This window comes from Typopeltis vanoorti, chromosome 6 (assembly GCF_054136105.1).
Source record: "Typopeltis vanoorti isolate ZY-2024b chromosome 6, IOZ_Tvanoo_1.0, whole genome shotgun sequence".
Classification (NCBI taxonomy): Eukaryota; Metazoa; Arthropoda; class Arachnida; order Uropygi; family Thelyphonidae; genus Typopeltis; species Typopeltis vanoorti.
Window position 1 is genome coordinate 106,099,187 of NC_143554.1, and position 23,935 is coordinate 106,123,121.

General features: G+C 36.4%; 1 protein-coding gene across 1 annotated transcript in view; it reads right to left on the minus strand.

The window, feature by feature from the left end:
• The window catches only part of LOC150105775 (uncharacterized), a 625,951-nt gene that overhangs the window by 275,959 nt on the left and 326,057 nt on the right, over positions 1–23,935 (minus strand). Inside the window, exon 16 of the mRNA XM_090394343.1 lies at positions 10,326–10,501. Within this exon, the coding sequence (XP_090250469.1) occupies positions 10,326–10,501 (176 nt within the window). The remainder of the gene's footprint in view (positions 1–10,325; positions 10,502–23,935) is intronic.

Below are 23,935 nucleotides of genomic sequence, written 5' to 3' on the forward strand. Positions count from 1 at the left end.
TTCACAACAGGGTGTCATTTATCGTTCCGATAGAACTTCTAATTACTGACTGGCTCAATTCACACAAATGTTTCAACCCTTGGATGAATTTTATGGCTTCTTAGCAGGCGAACTCACACATTCATTATATGGCATGTTTAAATTCTTGGTAGTCTTTTATTTTAAGTTAGCCTTTGTGATCTGTCATAATGACATAGAGAATTTCAAATGCAATAAAACAAACACTTATTTCATAATTGAAAATTTGGACAATAGTTTTTATTATTATTATTATTATTTCGTATCCAAACACAAGTAGTACAGTAGTAAGTAAGTGGTACAACATGATTTACAACAAATTAGGATACATTACAATGAGATCAGCTAAGATTTGGTAGGTGACTTATACAAGGAATAGTAATTAAATATGAAAAAAAGGAAACTACAGATAACTTATATACAATAAACATGGTCAAATGTTCCTCCAGTATCTTGCACAATCAAATGCTCTTTCTGTGTATGATATAAAGTCTTCTTTTGCACAAGGCGATGGAAGAAAGGGACAAGAATGAAGGTGTTCAATGGACTGGGTTGTCCCATACTCACAACTGTCTGGGCCAGTGAGGTAGCCCCATTTGATGAGGTTTTCTTTCCAACGCCCTGTCATCCGGAGTCTGTCGAGGCTTTTCCAAGTATTCCAGTCCAAGTGGGCACCACGTGGAAGATGTTCGGCTGTTGGAATACCAGTATTATTTTCAGGATATAATGCAAGCCATTGTTGAAGTCTTGTCTCTGGGAGGTTTTTAGGTGGTCCACCAGTTGTCAGGAAGCTATGACGAGAGCTTAGTCTTCGGGGTACTGCGGTCTGGTCAAATAGTGGGTGGCGTTCATCATTCATTTGTCCGCTTCTTTCATCAGCTGAGAATGCAGATCTTCGAATTGAAGGGGGGGGGGTGCAATACCAGCCAAAGTATACAGGTCTTTTAGTGGTGTTGGTTTCAGGCATCCTGTAATTAAGCGGCAGCTTTCATTCAATGCTGCATCAAGTTTTTCAGTATGGCAGTATCTGGACCATATCGGGCAGGCATATTCAGCAGAAGAATAGCAAAGGGTCAAGGCCCTAGCACACTGAGAAATCTCAGTGTGCTAGGGTCTGCACCCCATTTGGAGGAGATGAGCTTTCTTAGTATATTGTTTCTTGCATTCACTTTTGCCTTTGTTTTTTCTATGTAGATTTTATATGAGAGGGTGCGATCAAGAGTCACACCGAGGTAGATTGGGTTCCAGGAATTTTCTAATTAGAGCCTTCCAAAGAAATCTGTAGCTTCCTCGTTGTTAGCAGTAGTTTATAGTTATATACCATGTTTCAGTGCAACATATGGTTTTGCTTAAGGCTATACAGCATAGTTTCTCTGAGAGGGGACGTGATTTATTAGGTAGCGCCATTTTTATTCCATCTGTCTCTAATTGCACTATGTGTTGAGAATGACACAGACTGCAAAAGCCTCTGTATAGTATCTTATTCAGTGATACAAAAATTCGATACTTATAACTACTTGCGCAATACGGGCAGACACAAATTTAACGAAGGTAAAATTTGATTTTTAAGTCTCACGGATAAAAAATATGAAAAAAATAAAGGGTTACTAGAAATTGTAGACTGTTATACGAGGGTTACCTGTACTACTTTCTTTGGGTGCAACTCATCAGCCATCATCAACAGTAGCCCCCCACCCCCCTTTCTTTCTTCTCTATCCTCCCTGAAAATACTGTATCCAACACATTCAATTCCAGTAACCACATCTTCTACTGATAGTCTAGTTTCACTAATGCCTACAACTTTTGGTGAGATTGCACTGACTAATGCCAAAAATTGCAGATTCCTTTTAGTTCTTTACCAGCTTTAGAACTGATATACATTCTACCTAATTTCAGTAGTCCCATGCCAATTTTTATCCACTCTATTCTTCAAATTATTCTGCAAAAAGATCAACAAATATACATTCAATGCATAAGTTTCTCCCTCTTACACTCAGCCTTTTCAATTTGTTTCCCTGCCCAATTACTTCAACTTGTTCAGAAAACAGTAACTTCTTCAAATGCTTATGATCTTCCATGTTCAGATGCAACCCATCTCTTGCATACAGCTGTCTTTTGTCTTCAGACACACACTCCAGACACCAACAAATTCCAGATCTCTATTTTTGCACATTCTTGCAATCATATCATTCATTATCATTGCTCGTCTACTTAACTAATAATTGTCAAAATGAGGCAACACATACACACACACTATCCTCCCTTTGACACTTTTCTTCTACATGATATCTAACAATGTTCTTAAATCTTTTGCTACACGATTAATACTGCTACCACGCAGGTCATTTGTACCCACCATAACTATCATCTTTTCTGCATCATGCCCTCTCTTTATTGCTAAAGTCCCTCTCTCTATTGTTCTGCCAGACAAGCACTCCTCAGGCATACCTCTCTCCATACCCTTAATCATTGAATCACCATATATTATACCACTCAATAACTTCATTCAAACCCAAACAAGTGTCACTCACGGCCTCATTTTCTACACTATTCAGCATGAATCTCCCAGTTTCATTACTTTCCTTTCAACACTCTTTCACTTACTCCCTCACTTTCACAACATCTCATTTCTTCTAGACTGCTTGTGCTTTCATTCTGTTGACTCCCTGTCAACAGAATGAAACAGCTGGAACAGATTCTTAGGCCTCCTGCCTAACACAGCTAAGGCAAGCCAACAGTACCCACAGAGGGTACCCTTCGTAGAACTTCAGGTTTCAGTCTAATCTTTTTCACTTACTGTTTTGTGCAAATTTGTGTAGGTTTTTGCAATTTTAATATTGTTTTCCTCAAAATGTCTCAGTGATTAAGATGAAATATAGAAGTGATGAAAAACTATTATTCAAGACAAGGAGAGGAACTGAATTCAAATAATGAAGTTTTGTTTACAGAACTGTAAAGCAGAGAGTTCATCTAAGTATTTTCTCTTCATGTTAAACTTTCTGGAGCAGGAAACTTGAGAATTATTTAAACTGAAGCTACAGAGTTATGATGACATTCTTTGTTTGCAGAGTGTTAACTTTTGAGCCACAGTGAGAACTATCAAAACTGACTATACTATAGCTGTTTGATACTAGAGAGTATTAGTAAAGGAATCTTTTCCTTTGTTTGTTGTTAGAGGATTTTTTTTTTTTTAAATTCTTGAAATAAAATGGGCGAGTGTGAGGGAAAAAGTGTATATTTTATAATTTAGTAAATGTCAATTATTATATTTATATATATTTGTAATAATTAAACTTTTTTTTTTGTATTAAACAATTCTCTTGTTTTATTTAAGAGATACAGATATGTGAATGTAATATATCACAATAAATGATAACTCAGGAGGGTATAAACCTAACCAAGTTCCAAGTATATACCATTTATATATAATAATATAACTACTTAATATTTAATACTTAAATTTATATGGAATATGAGAGAAATTGGTCAAAACACTAAATTAGCTGTATACAACACAGTGTTCAAACCAATTTTAACTTATGGATCTGAGAGCTGTGTTAGAAATAAAAACACCTAGACCAAAGACTAGAGACCACTGATATGCGAGTCCTGAGAAGGATTAGAGGAATGAACAGATGGCATCAGTGGCAATAACATATTAAAAATGAGGATATTAGGAAAGAACTTAACATTGTTAGCATCCAGGAATGTGTTAACAGAGTGTTACGACATTGTTTTCTCTAAAAAATTTTAATGCTTTCCTTAATGTAATTTCCTTGCCTATGCTGTGATCTATCCCTTCCAGAATTTTCTAACCTTAAACTCCAAATCACCCCTTTGTAATTTCCTTATGAAGGGGAAAATTAGCCACCAACTAAGAGTGAATTCTCTAGACCTTCTTTCTGGGACCATCTCCTTTTCAGACACTGACAAATTTGTTTTTTAAAGCTACACCAGTCAGAGTCCTAGGACAGAAGAATCCTTGTTCAGGGAGACCTTCCCAGAATTTTAATGCTTATTTTATCTTACTAAAGTTCTACAGCATCTGTAGAATTCTTAGCTTGCAGTCGTGACTCTAACGTTCTAAATTCCCCTTTCTTATTCCTTTCGTATAGGTTCAGATTTTATGAGTGGTAAGTTGGTCTCATGCTCAGGTAACACTCAGGTTTACATAACAAAACATGTTTATTAGGATCTTAGAGTACTTACAATTAGATTCAAATACACACAAGAATTTAATCAATTAAACACTAAATCGAACTGGCGAATACAAGTGAACATTCTAATAAATAATCAACAACTCTAGCCTCTAAGTTAATCAATGATACACATAACATTCACAAAAATTGCAAAAATTTCTAATCAGGTTCTATCTACAATTCTAGCTCCTCACATTAATTTGGTCACACACATGAGCATAAGTTTTCAGACAACCAGTCCAATGAAAACACCTATCAATTGCTAAGAATATTAGTCATTCAAAGTTCCCTAAGTATCTGTCCATAATTTCCTTTCCACTAGAAACTGATTTGCCTTTCCTTCTAATACTATTGGAAAATAAGTAAAAAAGTTCTGTACGTTACCATCACTGTGTCTGATTACCATCTCCGCCTGGTCTGTCTCCTTTTGTTGGATAAGACCCTACATTTCCATCGGCTTGCATCCACGTGGAGGTCATGTTGTTCTCTGCACTTGGCGATGCTAGAGTTCGTCTCGATCTTTTGTGGGTCACTATGGTCAGCATTCCTGCCTTTGGGAACTAACTTTCCACTGCCTCATTCAGGTAGGATTTCTATCGACGGCCCGAGACAGCAGACGCCGACATCTTGCATACTGCCCTGGTACTCAAGCATTCACGGGGAAGAGCTCGCTGCCCGACATCGTAGCACTTTCTTCTATTGGTCAGCAACCTCAGGTTCACACGAGAACAGGAACAAAACTCGAGAGAGAATGAAACTCGTGCGAATCCTCCTTTATTCTATCTCCGTTATGCCCTCTTTTCTGCTGCAGAAATCTTCACACAGCACTTTCCCTTGTGCCCTTAAGCTGTTTCATCATAACTCTTCTCCTCGAGGAGCGCTCTTTTCAGGGAACCCAAGCTCAATTTACCTTCCGCGTAAGCCTTCACCACAGGCATTACGCTAAACTGGGTGGCTAGCATGCGACCCTAGAACTTTTGTTTCATTTCACATAGAATACATTTTGATCGCTATAACTTACAAAACGGAATTTCTATTTAGACAAACAAACCTCAATTTTTATTTTGTACTTCACATTAAAGTTATTCATTTATGCTCCCTTTCACAATTTGTTTCCTTACTATAGTACAAGTATCTCTTAGTTGTTATTTTATTCTTGTTAATTCTTGAATGAAATAATTTTTTTAATGAAAATTTCTCATTCAAGATCTAACAAGAGCTAATATCAGGTGGTATGGTCACTTAAACAGAATGAGAAAGGAAAGATTTGCAAAACAAGTGTTCTCTGCCAGGTTGGCAGGAAAAAGACCAAGACCCAGAGGAAGACCAAGATATAGGTAGATTGATACAGTAAAAAGTGTCTTAGAAGATAGAAATATAAGATCTGATAATGTTGGAGTCTTGACAGGTAATAGATTGATTTGGAGGAAAATTGTAGACAGGAAGTTAGTAATGACGTCAGTTTTTCATGTAGTACTATAATATCCTGTACACCCTTTGAGGGTACGTATCAAGAATTTGATGATGAGGTTTTTATAGGTGCAGGCAATCAGCCTGCACCTATAAAAACCTTATTATTTTCACATTATCACATTATTTCATTATTATCACACACACACATTATTTTAACAGAACAAAGAGAAAAACTTCATGCTACGCAAAACAAGACTGATGTAGTTTTATATGCCAAATACAATTTATGTTCGGAGATCCATTTCTCACCTAAACAGCTAGTCTGTTAGAAGCAAGAGGATGCATAGGCATACAAGTGAGTTTATTTTTAAGATAATGCGTTAAATGGCAGATTTTCTGGTAGGTTTGGAAGTGACAACTTGGTGGAACTTTTTGAGAATCCTGGTAATATGTTTAGAGACATCTTACACATCAGGATTAGGGATTATACATATTTCATTGATATGGCAGATAAGTTTGACTGCTTTATGAACATCAAGGATAGTAACACTTTGTCGCTGTTGTTGATGGGCTTTTATTGTTTCATTTTTGAAGATACACTTAATTGTGGAATAAAGACAGCTGATTTTCTAAAGAAATATTTGTAGAATCTCATCAACCAGTACATCTTTAACAAGAAATCTTAATACTTAAGCAAACAATGTCCTTAAATGGGTATGATCCAAAAGTCATAAAAAAAAAAAAAGAACATTTCTCTTCTCATTTGCCAAATTCATTATGCGATTGGTACCGTATGCCCACAGATGCGAGACCCTTCAACACTTCTGCGCATGTCAAAAGAAGGAGAATCCATTCCAATATTACAGTAATCGATGCGTTTCATGGGATGATTGTTTATTATTATACATTGGAAAATTAGCTTTTCTTTTATGAAAATTCTAGATCTTAAAGTGGTAACTATTTTGCTTATACAACAGTTGGAAAATTTATGCATAAAGAGCGTGACTTCACGTGTTCATACATCCTTTATTTCTTTCTTCCCTTCAGCATGAATTGACTCTTCTTAGCATGTTGCCAAGGTCAGCTTTATGAAGTGCAAGCATACAGTACTTTCAAATATAGTAAAAATTTGTAAGTTCTAACTGATTGCTGCTTCACAACCTATCAACAAAAACTTCCAATTATTGCCTCTGTTAAAGAGTGAGCAATAAAAATGAAAGACTGGCCAAAGATCTTTCAAGAAACAATCTTTGAAGTTTGAAGAAACAGATCTCTGAACATCAGAGATTATATTTATCTTAAAAAAAAAAAAATCAAATAAAACCCTAGGGGAAATTGAAAATTTTAAGTGTATAGAATACTCCCCACCCTTCTTTTAATGCCTTTAAATACTTTCAGTTTCCATAGCTTCTAATGTTCCAGTTTTAAGTTAGTACACACAAATAGCCAATTATATAGAGACAGTTAAAATCGGTTGATTTTTTAATTTCTAGCTGTTCTCAGTACATTTAGAATGATGATATTCTCATATTAAAATGTCTGCTAACAACTAAAAGTTCAACTCGCATATTTGCATTAAAATTTATGGAAAACCACAGGTTTTCTAAGTCAATATTGTTATGAAAGAATGGGATGTCACAGAGTCAGCACTGATCGTGTAAATATAGTAAAGTTTTGGAATGATGACTTTAAAAAAGCTTTTAGAAAATTGTTCTTGAACTGACTTAATAGAGTCATGTATGTATGTATGGCCAATTAAAACATGATTTCCCAAACCGAACCTTTCAAAAATCTTTTCCATATTCATATTTCAGAACAAAATCAAAATGCTTTATATATTACATTACTGCATTTAAAGTTAACAGTAAATTCACTCATTGTAACAACATCTAAAAATGTTTTGGCCAAGTAACAATGCTTCAATAAAGGAAATTTGTCCTTATCAGACCATTCATGATTTAAAAACCTATTCCACTGGTCCCTACCACTTTCTGGTGAGATCTGTCTATTATCTAATAAAATTCATCATTATTAATAATTTCAAATGAATGTATGATGGCTATACAAAGATTTCCATTCACTGCAAACTTGAGAGCAAGCGTGCCAAGTGACTTTTCTTTTAAAATGATTCATCTTGATAACAAACAGTAGTTGAATCAAGAGAACTGCTACATATCTTAACTTCATTCATCATTGAAAGGATGAAAACAAACTGTCAAGACAGATAGTATGGTATCCCCCTCTCACTTTTTTTAATGTATATCTCACACACCAAAGGCTGAAACCTATACTACATTAATATCATGTATTATGGGTGGAGAAACACTTAGGTAATCTGGAAATCCTGCTTTAGAGACCAAATGCAGAACTTCTTCAAGCCACTTCAGGTTTCTAACAAGTAGAGTGGGAGTGGTCACACAGAGGACAATGAAATTTATTTACTATCTAAAGGCATTCAAAAACAGTTATGTCTACAGTAAGATTCAAGTTTACATGCTTTTGGGCCAAAAGCAGACATGATGCTCACGCTCACTAGATCAATTGGCTTGCAGGTGGAGAAAAAAAATTTTTTTTCCTTCTTTTTTATGTTATAACTGTTATCTCAACTAAAAGCATCTAATCATCTGAAACACGAGCCTAGTAATGTCTACCCCTAAATAAGTTAAGTTACAAATTTAATTCAACTTTTAATTGCTAAAGTACAGAGAGAAAAAGCGAGAAGCCAAAAGAGTTGTTGCACATGCGAAGGCCATGGCATATCAAGACCTTTATGATCAATTAAAAACAAAGGAAGGACAGAGAAAGATTTATTGATTGGCAAAATGTAGAAATAAGGCATCAATGGACATTGTACATGTGAGGCAGATCAAAGACTCTGGAGGAAGGGTATTAAGGAAGGATGTGGATATAAGAAACAGATGGAGAATATACTTTGAAGGGCTTTTGAATTAAGAAAATGCAAGGACTCACAGAGAAGATGGGCAGCCTAATCAGGGGATGGTGCAGAACATTAGTAGAGTGGAAGTGAAGGAAGCCATAAAGAGGATGAAGAATAGAAAATCAGTAGGCCCTGACAGAATCCCAGTGGAGGCATGGAAGGCACTAGGAAAAGAGGGAATTGACTTGCTGTGGGACCTGTTAATAAAAGTTTGTCAATAGGAAAATGTATCTGAGGAATGGAGGGAAAGTACTCCTGTCCCCATCTACAAGAGTAAAGGAGATGCCCAAGACTGTAAGAATTACAGAGGAATAAAGTTGATGTCCCACACAATGAAGATCCTAGAGAGGGTTCTTGATGGAAGACTGACGAAGGAGGTGGAGATTGCAAAGGAGCAATTTGGCTTCATGCCTGGTCGATCGACGACAGATGATGGAAAAGTTTCGAGAGAAGCAACGGGAGCTACATCTGGTTTTTACTGAGCTGGAGAAAGCTTATGATAGAGTGCCCAAGGCAAAGTCTGCAAGTGTTTGAGGGAGAAGAAGGTACCGGAAAAATATGTCAGGTTGGTGCAGGAGATGTACAGAAATGTGAAGTCAAGAGTTTGAAACTGCCTGGGAGAGACAGAAAGTTTTCCAGTGACAGTTGGTTTGCATCAAGGGTCAGCATTAAGTCTGTTCCTGTTTAATACTATGATGGAGGTGGTGACAGAGGAGGTGAGAAAAGACGTGCCTTGGACTATGTTGTATGCAGATGACATCATGCTGTGTGCAGAAGAAGTGGCAGCTATACTGGAAAAGAGAGGTATGAGACTGAGCAGAGGTAAGATAGAGTATATGTGTTGCAAAGTGGTTGGCAGCCAGGAGCCAGATCTAGAGCTGGAAAGAAATAGCATCAGGATGATCAGTGACTTTAGATACTTAGATTCAACAATGAAAGAGGATGGCGAGGCTGAGAAGGAAGCGGGATGCAGGATACAAGCAGGATGGAGGAACTAGAGAGAGAGATGGCTGGAGTGCTATGCAATAAGAGGGTACCGATCAATCTTAAAGGCAAAATCTACAGGACAGTAGTGAGACCAGCTATGACGTATGCTATGGAAACTGGGGCTCTGAGGAAAAGTAACATCAGCAGGTGGAGGTAGCGGAGATGAGAATGCTTAGGTGGATGTGCGGTGTGACCAGAAAGGATCGTCTGAGAAATGATTATGCAAGGGGAACGGTGAAAGTTACGAACTTAGGAGCAAAGATACAGGAGGCAAGGTTGAGATGGTTTGGTCATGTGATGAGGAGGGAGGAAGAGTATGTGGGAAGAAAGGTCATGCAGACAGATTGCAGGGGAAGAGGAAGCATGAAGGGCCATAGAAGAGATGGAGGAAGATGGTGGAGGACTTGAGGATGAAGAATTTGGATGTGGCTACAGCCCAAGACAGGAGGTTGTGGAGGAGACTCACCACAAACAGCAACCCTACTTAAGTGGGAAAAGCTGCAGAAGGAGAAGAAGACTGATCTGCTAAAGCAAGTTTGACCAAACTGCTAAACTAGATAAACTTCCTATTAGTTTACTGATAGATAACTTAGCAGAAACTTCACTTTAAATACCTAATAAAGATTTCTAGAAACTATCTCAATAAAATAGAAGCTTGGCAAGGTTAGAAAATGTTTTAATTTCTTATCCAGCTACAATTTACAAGTGTTGCTTAAAAGTAGGATTCATTAATTTCTAAAATAATACTTGCTTTCAGATAAGTTACTGACCTGAACACAACCTTCCAATAATTTATGTAAGATATGAACTCTTTTTTTCATCAGTTTTACATCATATGCTGTTGAATCAGCACACTGACCATTACTAATAGGATTAATGAATCTATTTCTAAATTCATTCCTTGTGCCTAACAGATGTGGCTTCACAAAATGCAACATACAGTGATCTGTGAATGCAAGAAAGAGAGAAAAAAATGAGTAAAAAAAAAACATTCAGCAACAGTAAGCTTTTTTTAATAACAAAATATTACTATAATGAATTATATTCATTCATGGTTCAGAAATTTAACATTGATACAAGTCCTTAAAAACATTTCTAAGTTTACAAAATGTGCATCCTGACAATGAAGGTGAGTATCCAACATGCCAGAAACAATTATTTATTTGTTTCTGGAAAATCTTAATATAGGCAGCAAGGAAAAAAAAAAAAACATGATTCCTACTCAGATCATGTCTGCAATTATGGTTGGCTTTAATCAGACAATTTATGTTTGTTGAGGGCAAACTTCTGTTTAGTAGCTTGACTAACATTTTTTTTTTTTTTTCCAAATTATAAGACCAATATGACTAAAGTATAAACATATAATAACAGTTTTAATATTAACATTTAATATCTTTCTGTATTTCTTTATTGCAATAATATTTCCCAATGTATAAAATGTATTAATTCTCTAATAGTGACATGAGAATCACATATTATTACATAGTTATAAAATACAAGGCAGGTTCCATTTCTGGCCTGATATATAAAATTCGTGCCAATTTTAAAACAGCATGACAGACAGCACCATCTATAGGGAGCTAGTGTACCAGTTTCAACTCTCTACCTGATTCATTCAGTTGGAGGCACTCGTTTGACTTACACGTGGCAAGCCAAGTGGATGTAATGTTAAAAATTAAGTACTGTGCTGTGATCAAGTTTTTCACCAAAGAAGAGCTTTCTCCAAGCGAAATCAAACAGCAATTGGATGGTGTTTATTGGGAAGCTTCTCCTTCATATTCTGCCATGAAGGAATGGGCTAAACAGTTTCGTCTAGGAAGAGAGAGAGAGAGAGAGAGAGAGCATCAGAGATGATTCTTGCGATGGTCAGCCTGTGGAATTGATGACTGAGGAAAATGTCTCTCTTGTTGAGGAGGAACAGCTCAATGATAGACAGCTGAAGCTGAAACAAATCTCAGCAAGGTTGGAGCTTTCTTTAACAACCATCTTTTGCATCATCATGAGAAGCTTCACACGATGAAGGTGTATGCCCCCCCCCCCCCCGACTGCGCTCTTCAATTCAGAAGGAAGGTATAGCATATGACCTGTTTCCACAAGTTTGTAGAGCTTTGCCAAGGGAATTAGAGAGAAGTGCTGGAATCCATTGTCATTGGGAATAAAACCATGGTCCTTTATTATGATCTTCTTTCCAAAAGGGAATCCATGGAGTGGTGCACATCATCAAGAAAGCCAAGGTCACTCAGTCCACCAAGAAGATTATGGTAACAATCTTTTGGGATTGCTGGGGAATTCTCTTGTTCGAATTCAAGGAAAGAAATACCACTATGAATGCATCATTATTTAACATCATACCATCTGCCTGTACTTCCTTCAATTCTAACTGCTCACTTATAGCTCAAAGGTGATAAATTTTTTATGAGAGAGGACTTGAAAGTATTGTTAAAGGTAGCGAAAGAAAAGAGTGACAGAGTTAGAATGGTGAGTCTGTTACCGCGGTATGACAGAGAGGAGTTTAGAAGGAGGGCCATAATCGCAAATGATATTATGCGCAGGTTATGCGGACGGTGTGGTGTGGAATTTGTGGACGTGTGGAATGAGTTTGATGGGCGAAAGGACTTATACAAGATGGATGGACTGCATTTGAATGGACTTGGTGTGCGGAGACTGGAAAAAGTGTTGCTGAATGAAGTGAAAATGGATGTGCAGAACCAGGGAAACTAGAACTACCAAGGAGGGGGGGAAGTGGATATCCAGACATCAGTGAGACAGTTGAGTGTAAAAATGTATATAATGTACCTGAGCCAGCAATAAGGACAAAAAATGGGAATGGGATATTTAGAATAACGCATCAAGATAGGGGTGGGACAAAGGGAACACTGCAATTCATGTATACTAATGCCAGGAGTATTAGGAACAAGAAGGAAGAATTTTTGGCCTTGATTGGATCTTCCTGGCCACAGGTTATTGGCATTAGTGAAACATGGCTGACGGAAGATGATACAGTTAGTGGGATAGAATGTGTAGGTTATAGTATGTTTAGGAGGGACAGAGAGAATAAAATTGGGGGAGGGGTGTTATTGATGATAGCTGATGAACTGCAGCCAAGGAGAATTGAAGTATTGCAGGCTAGTGAAAGGAGCTCATTTGAGGCTATTTGGTGTGAGATTGATATTGGCAGAATAAAATATACAGTTGGGTGCTGCTATAGACCAGGTGATGGAATAGATGGAGATGGTATACATAAACAAATTGATGAAATGAGTGGAAGGAGGGTAATTATTATGGGGGATTTCAACTATGGTAACATTGATTGGAAGGAGGAGAGGACACATGTGAGGAAGGAAATGGATTTTATTCAATTATTAAGGGATAACTATCTGAAACAGCATGTAATTGAAAATACTAGGGGTGTGAGAGTGCTTGACCTGGTAATAGTATCTGAGAATTTGACTGTAATGAATATGACCATGTTGCCACCTATTGGTGAGAGTGATCATAAGGTCTTGACCTGGGAGGTGGCTAAAGGTGTGAAATTTGTGATTAAGACAGGGTATATGTGGAATTACCGTGCTGGCAAGTATGACAAGCTTAGTAGATTGCTTGGATCAGTGCCATGGCATGTACAACTGCAAGGGCTGGACGTCGATAGAGCATGGGAAGTGATCAAAGAGCATTTACAGGAGGTTATGGCTGATTGTATACCTAAGGTCCGAATAGTGAAACAAGGAGGGGTTAAATGGATGAATAACACCATTAAGCTTGAGCTGCAAAAAAAGAAACAACTATGGAAGGAATTTAAAGAAAGGGGTGACCTGCAGGCACACGAACGGTATAAAGTACAGGCTAGAAGGGCAACGAGTGTGGTAAAAACAGCAAAAGCCGATTATGAAAGGAAACTAGCTATGCAAGCAAAAGAGAATCCCAAACAGTTCTTTCAATATGCTGCAAGCAAGAAAAAAACTGTACATGGCAAAATGATTTTAAGGAATGACGATGGTAAAGAGTTCACTGAACCAGTCGATATAGTGGAGTTACTGAGCGCGCACTTTGCAAAAGTATATCATACAGGTGGTGACGTTGAAAAAATGAAGGAACCATTAGTTTATATGGGAATTGTGATGAATGAAGTGGAGGTGAATAGTCTATTACAGAACCTTAATGTGAATACATCTGTGGGATTGGATGGTATATCGGCACGGGTCTTGCATGAAGCGGCTAATGAATTATCAGTGCCCTTGACCATGTTGTTTAATCTGAGTCTCAGGTCTGGCTTAGTCCCGAAGGCGTGGAAAGAGGGGAAAATAGTTCCACTGCATAAAGGAGGATCCAAAACTATGGTTGCAAATTACCGACCGATCAGCATATCAGGAGTCGTTGTCAAGGTCTTAGAGAAAGTAGTCAAGGGAAAAATACAGGAATGGATTGATGAAAATGAGATACTGTACAGAGGACAGCATGGCTTTGTGAAGGGTAGATCATGCCTCAGTAACTTGCTCAAGTTTCATAACAAGGTGACGGCTGAACTGGATAAGGGAAATGGGTTTACAGTGATACTGCTGGACCTGGCAAAGGCGTTTGACAGGATACCACATGGAATTCTAATCCGTAAACTACAACATATGGGAATGGATATAGGGTTGGTGAGATGAATAGCTGGGTGGTTGATGGAGAGATATCAAAGAGTAGTTTATTCAGGAGTAGAGTCCAAAAAACGGCCTGTGACTAGTGGTGTGCCACAGGGTTCTGTTCTTGGACCACTGCTGTTTAATCTGTTCATTAACGATATAGGGAATGGTCTAAGTGGGACAGTTCATTTGTTCGCTGATGATGCAAAGTTGGGTAGGGCGATAGTGAATGCAGAAGATGTCAAAGTCTTGCAAGATGACTTAGATAGATTGGAGTTCTGGACTAAGGAGAATGGATGTCAATTTAATGTGACAAAATGTAAGGTTATGCATTTCGGAGTGAAAAGATTAGCAGCAGTATACCACATTGGTGGAACTGTACTCCAAGAGATTGATGAGGCCAGGGACTTGGGAGTGTTGGTGGATAGGGAGATGAAGTTTAGGGGGCACATTGCGAAAGTAGCTAAATCAGCTCATCAACTCACTTGGTTGTTGAAAAATACCTTGACGAGCAGAGAAAAACAAGTTATTGTACCTCTGTACCGAGCCCTGATAAGACCTTATCTCGACTACTGTGCCCAGATTTGGTCACCTCGGTTCCTTCTTGATGTGGAGGAGGTGGAGAGGATCCAGAGGCGAGTGACTAAGATGATAGCAGGTCTATGGAATGAACCATATGAGAACAGGTTGAAGATTTGTGGGTTGCAGAAACTAGTTGATAGGCGAAAAAGGGGAGATATGATTGAGACATTCAAATTGCTAAAAGGATTCTATAGGATTAATTCAGATGATATTTTTGAGATCAGGACTGGTGGTGGGAGAACTAGGGGACACCCATGGAAGCTGGGCAAGAGCGTGGTTAGCAGGGGTGTTAGAGCTGGGTTCTTTACTTTTAGAGTGGTAAATGAGTGGAATAAGCTGCCAGAGTCTGTTGTGGGTGCTATGACAGTGAGCGAGTTCAAGGCAAGGTATGATAGATACTGTGAGAATGTTGAACAGCTGTGTGAACATGATGTTTAGGGCCTCCCTCGATGAGTCTAAGGACTCCTGGAGTAGCCCGTGGTAATAATAATAATAATAATAATAATAATAAAAATAGAGACTACATATTGCTCAATATATTGTCCCAGTGTTTTCAAGAGCTATCCTTTTGGCACCTTGTAATATGCCTTTTCCAGATCTACAAAACTTAAATATAGAACCCTGTTATATTCTCACAAGTTCTAAATTATTAATATTAAAGTGAAAATCTGATCCTGACAGTCTCTATTTGCCCTGAACCCAGATGGTTCTTCTCCAAGGATCCCCTTTCACAATTTTTCTTAGTCTTTCTCAACAATACTTACATAAATCTTACCAGGGATACTCATCATGGAAATTCCTCTAGAATTTTCATACTCAGTTTTGTTTCTCTTTTTTATAGATGGGTAATACAAGAGCTCTACTCTATTCATCTGAAATTCAACCTTCTGAATTACGTAGTGCAACCACTGTAAAAGCTTTATACCTTCATATCCATTGTCAATAGGCATTTAAGGCTGAATATCATCTATTCCAGCTATCGTTCCACATTTCAGAATTTTGATCGTTATTTTTATTTCAAATATTGGCAAGGCTCCAGAGATACAACTTAAATCTACTAGGCACAAAAATAATTCACTTGTTTAAAGTATCAGTCACCTTTATACAAATATTGTTATAAGTGATGTTTTAAAAATTAAAATTTTTAAAAAATTAAAAAAAAAGTAGTATATTCTTTAATTTTCATTGTACATTACATGTAATTATTTATAGAGAAATATCATCATCATCATCATCAAATTCCTGCCATGTAAACTCAAGGGGTGTACAGGATATGATAGTACTACATGAAAAAAATTACATCATTACTAACTTCCTATCTACAATTTTCCTCCAGATCAGTCTGTAACTTGTCAAGCCTCCAACATTATCAGATCTTATATTTCTATCTTCTAAGACACTTTTTACTGTATCAATCTACCTATATCTTGGTCTTCCTCTGGGTCTTGGTCTTTTTCCTGCCAACCTGGCAGAGAACACTTGTTTTGCTAATCTTTCCTTTCCCATTCTGTTTAAGTGACCATACCACCTGAGATTAGCTCTGCTAACGCATTCCTGGATGCTAACAATGTCAAGTTCTTTCCTAATATCCTCGTTTTTAATATGATATTGCAATTGATGCCACCTGTTCACACCTCTAATCTTTCTCAGGATTCTTATATCTGTGGTCTCTAGTTTTTGTTTGGTCAAGTGTTTTACTTCTGACCCAGCTCTCAGATCCATAAGTTAAAACTAGTTTGAACACTATCTTGTATACAGCTAATTTAGTGTTCCGACTAATTTCTCTCTTATTCCATATGAATTTATCAATTGATTCCTACCATACCAGTTTTGTTGATTCTGTTGTCAATTTCCTTATTTAATTTAAAATCTTCACTAAAAATGGTGCCTAAGTAGGTGAAATGTTTTACTTGTTCCACAGGTTCTCCGTTCACAATGCAGTTGACATTTTCAACGATTCTGCCAATTTTCATTGTCTTTGTCTTTTTATTGCTGACCTTCATACCATATCTATTACATCAGTTATTCAATGTAGTCAGGGAATCTTGCAGACATGTAGCAGATATATTGATAAGTATAACATCGTCCACATAAAGCAAAGAGCTGACATTAACATCTCCAACTTTGATATCATGTCTAATACCACTTTCCTTCATAATGTGATTCATATAGATAATGAATAACAGAGGGGATAATGTACATCCTTATCTCACACAAGATTTAACACTAAACAATCTTCCTGTAATTCCTTCAATCTAACTGCTGACTTACAACTTAAATAAAGATTAAGTATTGCTTGATATAATGCTCCATTGACACTATATAACTGTAGCATAATTGAATAGCTTCACTCTTGGCACCTTGTCATATGCCTTTTCCAGATCTACAAAACTTAAATACAGATCTTTGTAATATTCCCATGATTTCTCAACTATTTGTTGTAAAGTGAAGATCTGATCCTGACAGTCTGTATTTGGCCTGAATCCAGCTTGTTCTTCACCAAGCTTTTCTTCCACAATTCTTCTTAACCGTTTCTCAAGTATACTTGCATAGATCTTGCCAGGAACACTCAGTACGGAAATACCTCTGCAATTCTCACATTCAGTTTTATTTCCCTTTTTATATATGAGTACTATGAGAGCTCTACTCCAATCATTGGGAATTTGTCCCTCTGTCCAGGCTTTCTGAACTATGCAGTGCAGCCACTGTAAGACTTTTATACCACCATACTTCAGCATTTCTGGTCGAATATCATCTACTCCAGCTGCCTTTCCACATTTCAAGCCTTTGATGGCTTTTTCTACATCAAGTATGGATATGTATTCCTGACTGCATGCCTGGTCAGTGTTTTTTTATCACTGTGCTGTCATCACTGCTTGTTTCATTTAGCAGTTTTTCAAAGTAATTACTCCATACTTCAAGGATATCTTTTTCTCCTGTTTTCATGTCACCTTTATCATCTCTAACTCCTTTTACAGCACTCTTTCCTCCATTCCTAAGCTTTTTCAACAACCTCCAGAATATTTTGCCACCTTCTTGATATTTATTTTCTATATTCTTGCCAAAGTGCTCCCATGACTTTTGTTTAGCTAGTTTTACACAGTGTTTAGCATTCTTACATTTGTCTCTGTATTCTGTAAGAGTAAAAGCTGACTTATTTGACAGGAACTTTTGATATGCTTTCTTCTTTTCCTTCAGTGCCTCTTTAACTTCCTGTGTCCACCAGGGAGTTCTGATTTTTTTATCCTTGCACACAACCTCACCACATGCCTCTCTGGCAGATCAATCAATGTTTTCTTCAGAGTTTGCCACTGAATCTCCAAGGTTTGATTCCTGTTCTCAAACTCTTTCTGTATTTTAGTCTACAGTTCACATCTGAGAGCTGCTCGACTTTTATTCGCTTTAAAACTTTCTTACATGTTATTCTTTTCAATATGAAATTCAATTTTATCCTGCTCAAGACTAAATAGTGATCACTTCCAATTTCAAGTCTTCTCTATACTCTTTATATCCTAAACCAGCATGAAGATATCACTATCAACAATAATATAGTCAAAGAAGCTTTCTTATTCCTTGCCTCTCCATGTGAATTTGTGCACATTTTTATGTTGGAACATGGTGTTAGTCATAACCAGTCCATGTCCTGAGCAGAATTCCAATAGGTATTTGCCATTATTATCAGCTTTGCTCTTTTCTCCAAATTTTCCCAAAATATTTTTGTATGTCTGACAATCATTTCCTACTCTGCTATTTAGATCCCCAGCAAGTAACAACATTTCCTTCTTCAATGTGTCAGCTGGTACTTGCTGGGGATCTCTAAATACTTTCTCTAAATACTCAAAAAATTCCTCCACTTCTACCTTAGTAGAACCTTTTGTGGGTCCATAGGTACAAATATGTCTCATTGTCCAGTTTTCCCCATTCTGATATTTGCCAACATCACTCTACTTGAGATTGCCTGCCATTCAAGAAGATTAGCCTCGTATTTAGTGTTGAATACTATGGGTACTCCTTTTCCTTGATTGTCATTGCCTAAATATAACATTTTGTATTTATTGTTCAGAAAGATCTCACCAGTTTTTGTCTTTTGTTTTAGTCACCCTATTATGTTGATCTGGTACTTATCTAATTCCTCAGCTAGCTTCATTTCTTTGCCATTCAGGCTTCTTATGTTGATAGTACCGATCTTTAACTCTAGTGATCTTGAGTTGGGGTGTGCTTTCAGATTTGTTTCAGTAGCTGACTTTTCACTGTTCGCCCTGGTTCCCTGGCGAAAACAACTGGGGGCATTGTTTAACCAAGCGATTCCCCAGCCGGCATAAAATTTTGTCATATTGTACCATCATTTGTATTTTGGTTTAAGCCAATATGAATACATTTTGGTCGGCTAAATCCCAAATTGCCAGCCCATCCTCATTCGTTCAGTATTCAGGTAGATACCCAACAGGGTGCATCACAGGAAGGTGAGGATTGGACATTAGGTCAGAAGCTCTGGTCGGTTCTCTGCATTCCTTTAAAGGCTATGTGGAGGTCTCCTCTCAGTTATATAGTTTTGATCCTTAATCACCCCCTTTTTAACTATGTTAAGAATTGTTGAGTTAAGGATATTCAAATCTTGCAGCACTTGTGCATTTGGCTTATGTTCTGTTGAATGAGTTCTGTTAATTTTCATGGAGTATATCATCTCAAAAGCCAACAGTATCCTCTCTGCTTCTTTTTTTTAAGATACAAGTTTCTGCCCCCAGACAGCTATTGGTAGTATTATACTTATGTATAATTTTTTTTTAGAGTTGTAGGAATTTTATTGTTTTTCCACATTTTATTCAGTTTCATCATACTATGATATGGAGAGTCTGTTTTATTGTTGTATTATTTGTAGTCAAATATGCTCCTAGGTAATTAAAACCATTAACTTGCTCTATGGTTTCCTGATTAAGTATATCTGTATATCTTCTTGGTGTCTTCCAATTCATCATCTTAGTTACTAAGAATTCATGTTGGGAGCTGTGAAAAACAGCTTTCGACAAAACTATATTAATATAATTGTGCACCTACTTAAGGTGTTGGAAGAATCAAATATATAGATGTACTACAGTATTTAATTAGTTGTTAAAATTTCGATTTTTTGCATTTATAATTGGTTTATTTCGGTAATGAAATTATTTTGTGAGAAAAGTAAAATTTTATTTATTTTTTAAAATAATAGATTGTCTATTACACACGTCATGCTTATTGTATATAAAGTTAATATTGAACTCAATGAATGCACTGATTTGTTTAAAAATTTCTTTATTGGAAATTATAACTAATTTAGTTTAAATGTATTCATAATATGAAAAACTTACATGTTTTCTTACACACTTGAAGTGTGCGAGATTTACTGTTTATGTGGTTCCCATCCACAAAAGGTGCATTTGTAAACCTATAGTACATTCAAAACAATGAATGGGCCAAGGTTTTTTTTTCTTTCTTTTTTTACCAGTTTTAAATTTTTTTTTTGTATTTTTATTCATTTTTCACATAATCCAGAAACCCAACTCTAGCAACCAAACATTGAACTTTTTCAAGCCACTTCAGGCCTCCAATAAATGGGGGCTGTGTCGCACACTAGGCAATGAAATTCATCTCCCACCTAAAGACAATCACAAACATCCATGCCTGTGGTGGGATTCAAATCCATAGACTGATTACAGGTTTATTTCTTGACTGAAACAAAAACCACAAGTGTGACATGTAATGGAGAATGTGTGGAATGAAAAGAATACTATAAAACTATAATTATAATCTTCAATGTGAGAGAACTGAGGAGATTTTTCGAACCCAATAGTGGATATTTATGAAATTTTACATTTAACAGTTACTAACTGTTATATTATGACAATGATGACAGAATATGAGGAAGAAGATGCAGCAGGTTGAGTTATTTTATTACTGTTTGCTTTTCCTAGACTTTGATGTAGAAAGTAAAATAAAGTTTCGAACCTTAAATAAAAGGATGGAAGAAAGTGAAGATGAATGGTTTACATTATGTCCTTTAGAGAAAAACAGGAACCAAAATAGCAAATGTGATTCTTTAAAAAGGAACTGTGTACTGTTCAAATTATGAATTTTAGATCCAGAATTTTATTTCCAATACTCTAGAAATAAAACCTTTAATAAATTCATTGACAGCCACCTATGATCAATAACTTGATGTTGAATGAGATGATGTTTCAAAATTTAACAAAAAGTACATTATGTAAAATAAAAATAATAATGAAATATATTTTGAATGCAATTAAAATGAGGCTGAAAATTCACTTGCCACCTGTCTGTGGTCAAATGGATTTCCAGAGCCTGAGTATTGATATGTATTCATGATTGCATTCCTGTAGTGTTTTCTACCATTATGTAGTCACTGTTTGTTTCATTTAGTAATCTTTCAAAGTATCTACTCCAGACATCTAGAATATCATACAAATTAAGTGGATATTGAATCCAACATTATCTCAAAGCCAAAAAAGAAACCCTAAGATAGAAAATCGAAGAGTTTCAAGCTGAATGTACAGAAACTACAAACGTTTCGGCAGATCCAAGCATAAGCTTGGATCCGCTGAAACGTTTGTAGTTTCTGTACATTCTGTACAATAATTACTGAGATAACCAGAGACCTGGTTATCTCAGTAATTATTGGTGCACCTTTCGGCAACTCGTATGGTAAAGAATAACTTCTGCATCACTTCAACCTCAGTATTTACATTCTGGGTCTACCTACTCCCTGATGAGACCTCAAGAAAGGTCAAAACTGGTCTGGGTAGTGACCTTCCCTCCATAATGTATAGTGTCATACATGGCCGTAAGAAGATGTGCTTTACATGATGGAAAATACTAAGGATAGTGATCAGAACTTACTCCACCTTTACTGCAAGTTGCCCCAGCCTGAACCAGGTGTTGGCTTATGCTTGGATCCGTTGAAACTTTTGTAGTTTCTATACATTTGGCTTGAAACTCTTAGAATTTCTATCTTAGAGTTTCTTTTTCGGCTTTGAAATAATGTTGGATTCAATATCCACTTAATTTATATAATTTTGCATCACCGAAGTGAAGCCTTTTTGGCTCTTTATCTCAGTATCTAGAATATCTTTTTCAGTTTTCATGTCACCAACATTAACTTTAATTCCTTTTATATAGAACTGTCCTTGCATTTAAAAAGCTTTTTTCAATAGTTTCCAGATTATTTTGCCACCTTGATATTTATTTTCTGTGTTCATATCAAAGTCTTCCCAATGACTTCTGTTTAGCTAGTTTTACATAATGCTTCATTTTCATACATTTTCACTGTATTCTCTGAGAGCACATGCTGATTTATTTGGAAGATACTTTCAATGCACTCTAACTTCTTTAACTGCCTCTTTAACTTTTCGAGTCCACCATGAAATTCTTATTTTCCTATCATTACATACAACCTCACTGGATGCCTTTATGGCTGAATCAATGTTTTTGTTTTCAAATGCTTTCATTTTTTCCTGAATAATGTTTGTGTATTTGAGTCTACAGTTCATCTCTAAAAGCTGTTCAACTGTAATTCATTTTAAAACTTGAAAATTTTAAAGTGAATTAAAACACATTCTTCTTTTCGATATGATATTCAATTTTATCCTGCTCAAAACTAAATAGTGATCATTTCATATTTCAAATCCTCTGTATGCTCCTGTTGTAAAAATAATCATAATTTAAAATTCTGAATATTTTTACAAATTGTTTATATTAGTACATTTATTAGTTTTGGTTTCATAATACGTATTGTCTGCACTTGCGATGTGCACGTTATTGATGTTATTTTGTCAAAATGAAATGTAAAGCAGTCAAAAATTTATGTACTTACTGGATTTGGAGAGCTGTGTTACTTTCAGCAATTTTTATTGTAGTTTAAAATATTAAGTGTTGTATTTTGTGAAGACATTCTCTTGTCGCTAACGGAGACAATGTGTCAGCCATTATACTTAGCTTCTCACTTGCCACTTTCATGAGGTGTGCATGCTCGCAGAGGAGTTTGATGGGTGATTGACAGCTGTTAGAGAAAGGGTTCAGTATCGAGGTAATGGGAAAAACAAGAGAGTGTTTGGGGAGAAAGGAGAACGATGGCTGGCAGATATTTAGGTTAGGAGGAACTTAAGTTTTTATGCGACAGTTGGAGGAAAAGTAATAGTAGATTTCGAAAAGGGAATCGTAAATTTATGAGTTTTTAAAGATTTAAGACTGTCAACAAGTGTTGGTAAATAAAGGAAGATATTGCAATTGACGTTCTAAAGGAATGTTCGAAGAAACACTGGTTGGAAGATTAATAGCAGATTCCGAAAAGGGAATTGTAGAACTGAGTTTTTAGGTGGAAGACTGTCAATAAGTATTCGTAAATAAAAGAAGATATTGTTAATGACGTTCTAAAGGAATGTTCGAAGAAACACTGATTGGAAAGAAATTGCATGAAGTGAAAGTGTTTATACTTAGGTGAATTCAGAATATCTAAACTTCAGTGTCAAGAAGAATTAGTGTGAATCAATTAATGTCTTCAGAGTTTGTCACTGAGACTCCAGGGTTCAGTTCTTTTTTCAAACTGCTTCAAATTTTCTTCAATAATATTTGTTTGGTCAAGTCTACAGTTTACCTGTAAAAGCTGCTCAACTTTAATTCTTTTTATGACTTTCTTACATACTGTAAGAAAAATCTGTTAAAAAACTGTAATATCCATTTTTATCCTGCTGAGCACTAAGTAATCATCACTTCCAATTTCAAATCCTCTCTACACTCTTGTATCCTAAACCAGCATGAAGATATCACTATCGACAATGGCATAGTAAATGAAGCTTTCTTATTTCTTGCATATTATCTCCATGTGAACTTGTGCACATCTTTATGGTGGATCATGGTGTTAGTAATGACTAGTCCATATCCTGAGCAGAAATCCAGCAGATACTTACCATTATTATTAGCTTTGCCCTTTTCTCTAAATTTTCTCAAAATGTTCCTATATGCCTGATGAGATTCAGTTCCTACTCTGTTAGATCTCCAACAAGGACCAACCTTTTCCATTTTCGCTGTGTTGGCTGCCTGCTCACTTTCACCTTAGGAGAATCTTCTGTAGGACTATAGGCACAAATAAGTTTCACTGTCTACCCCCCCCCCCCCATTCAATT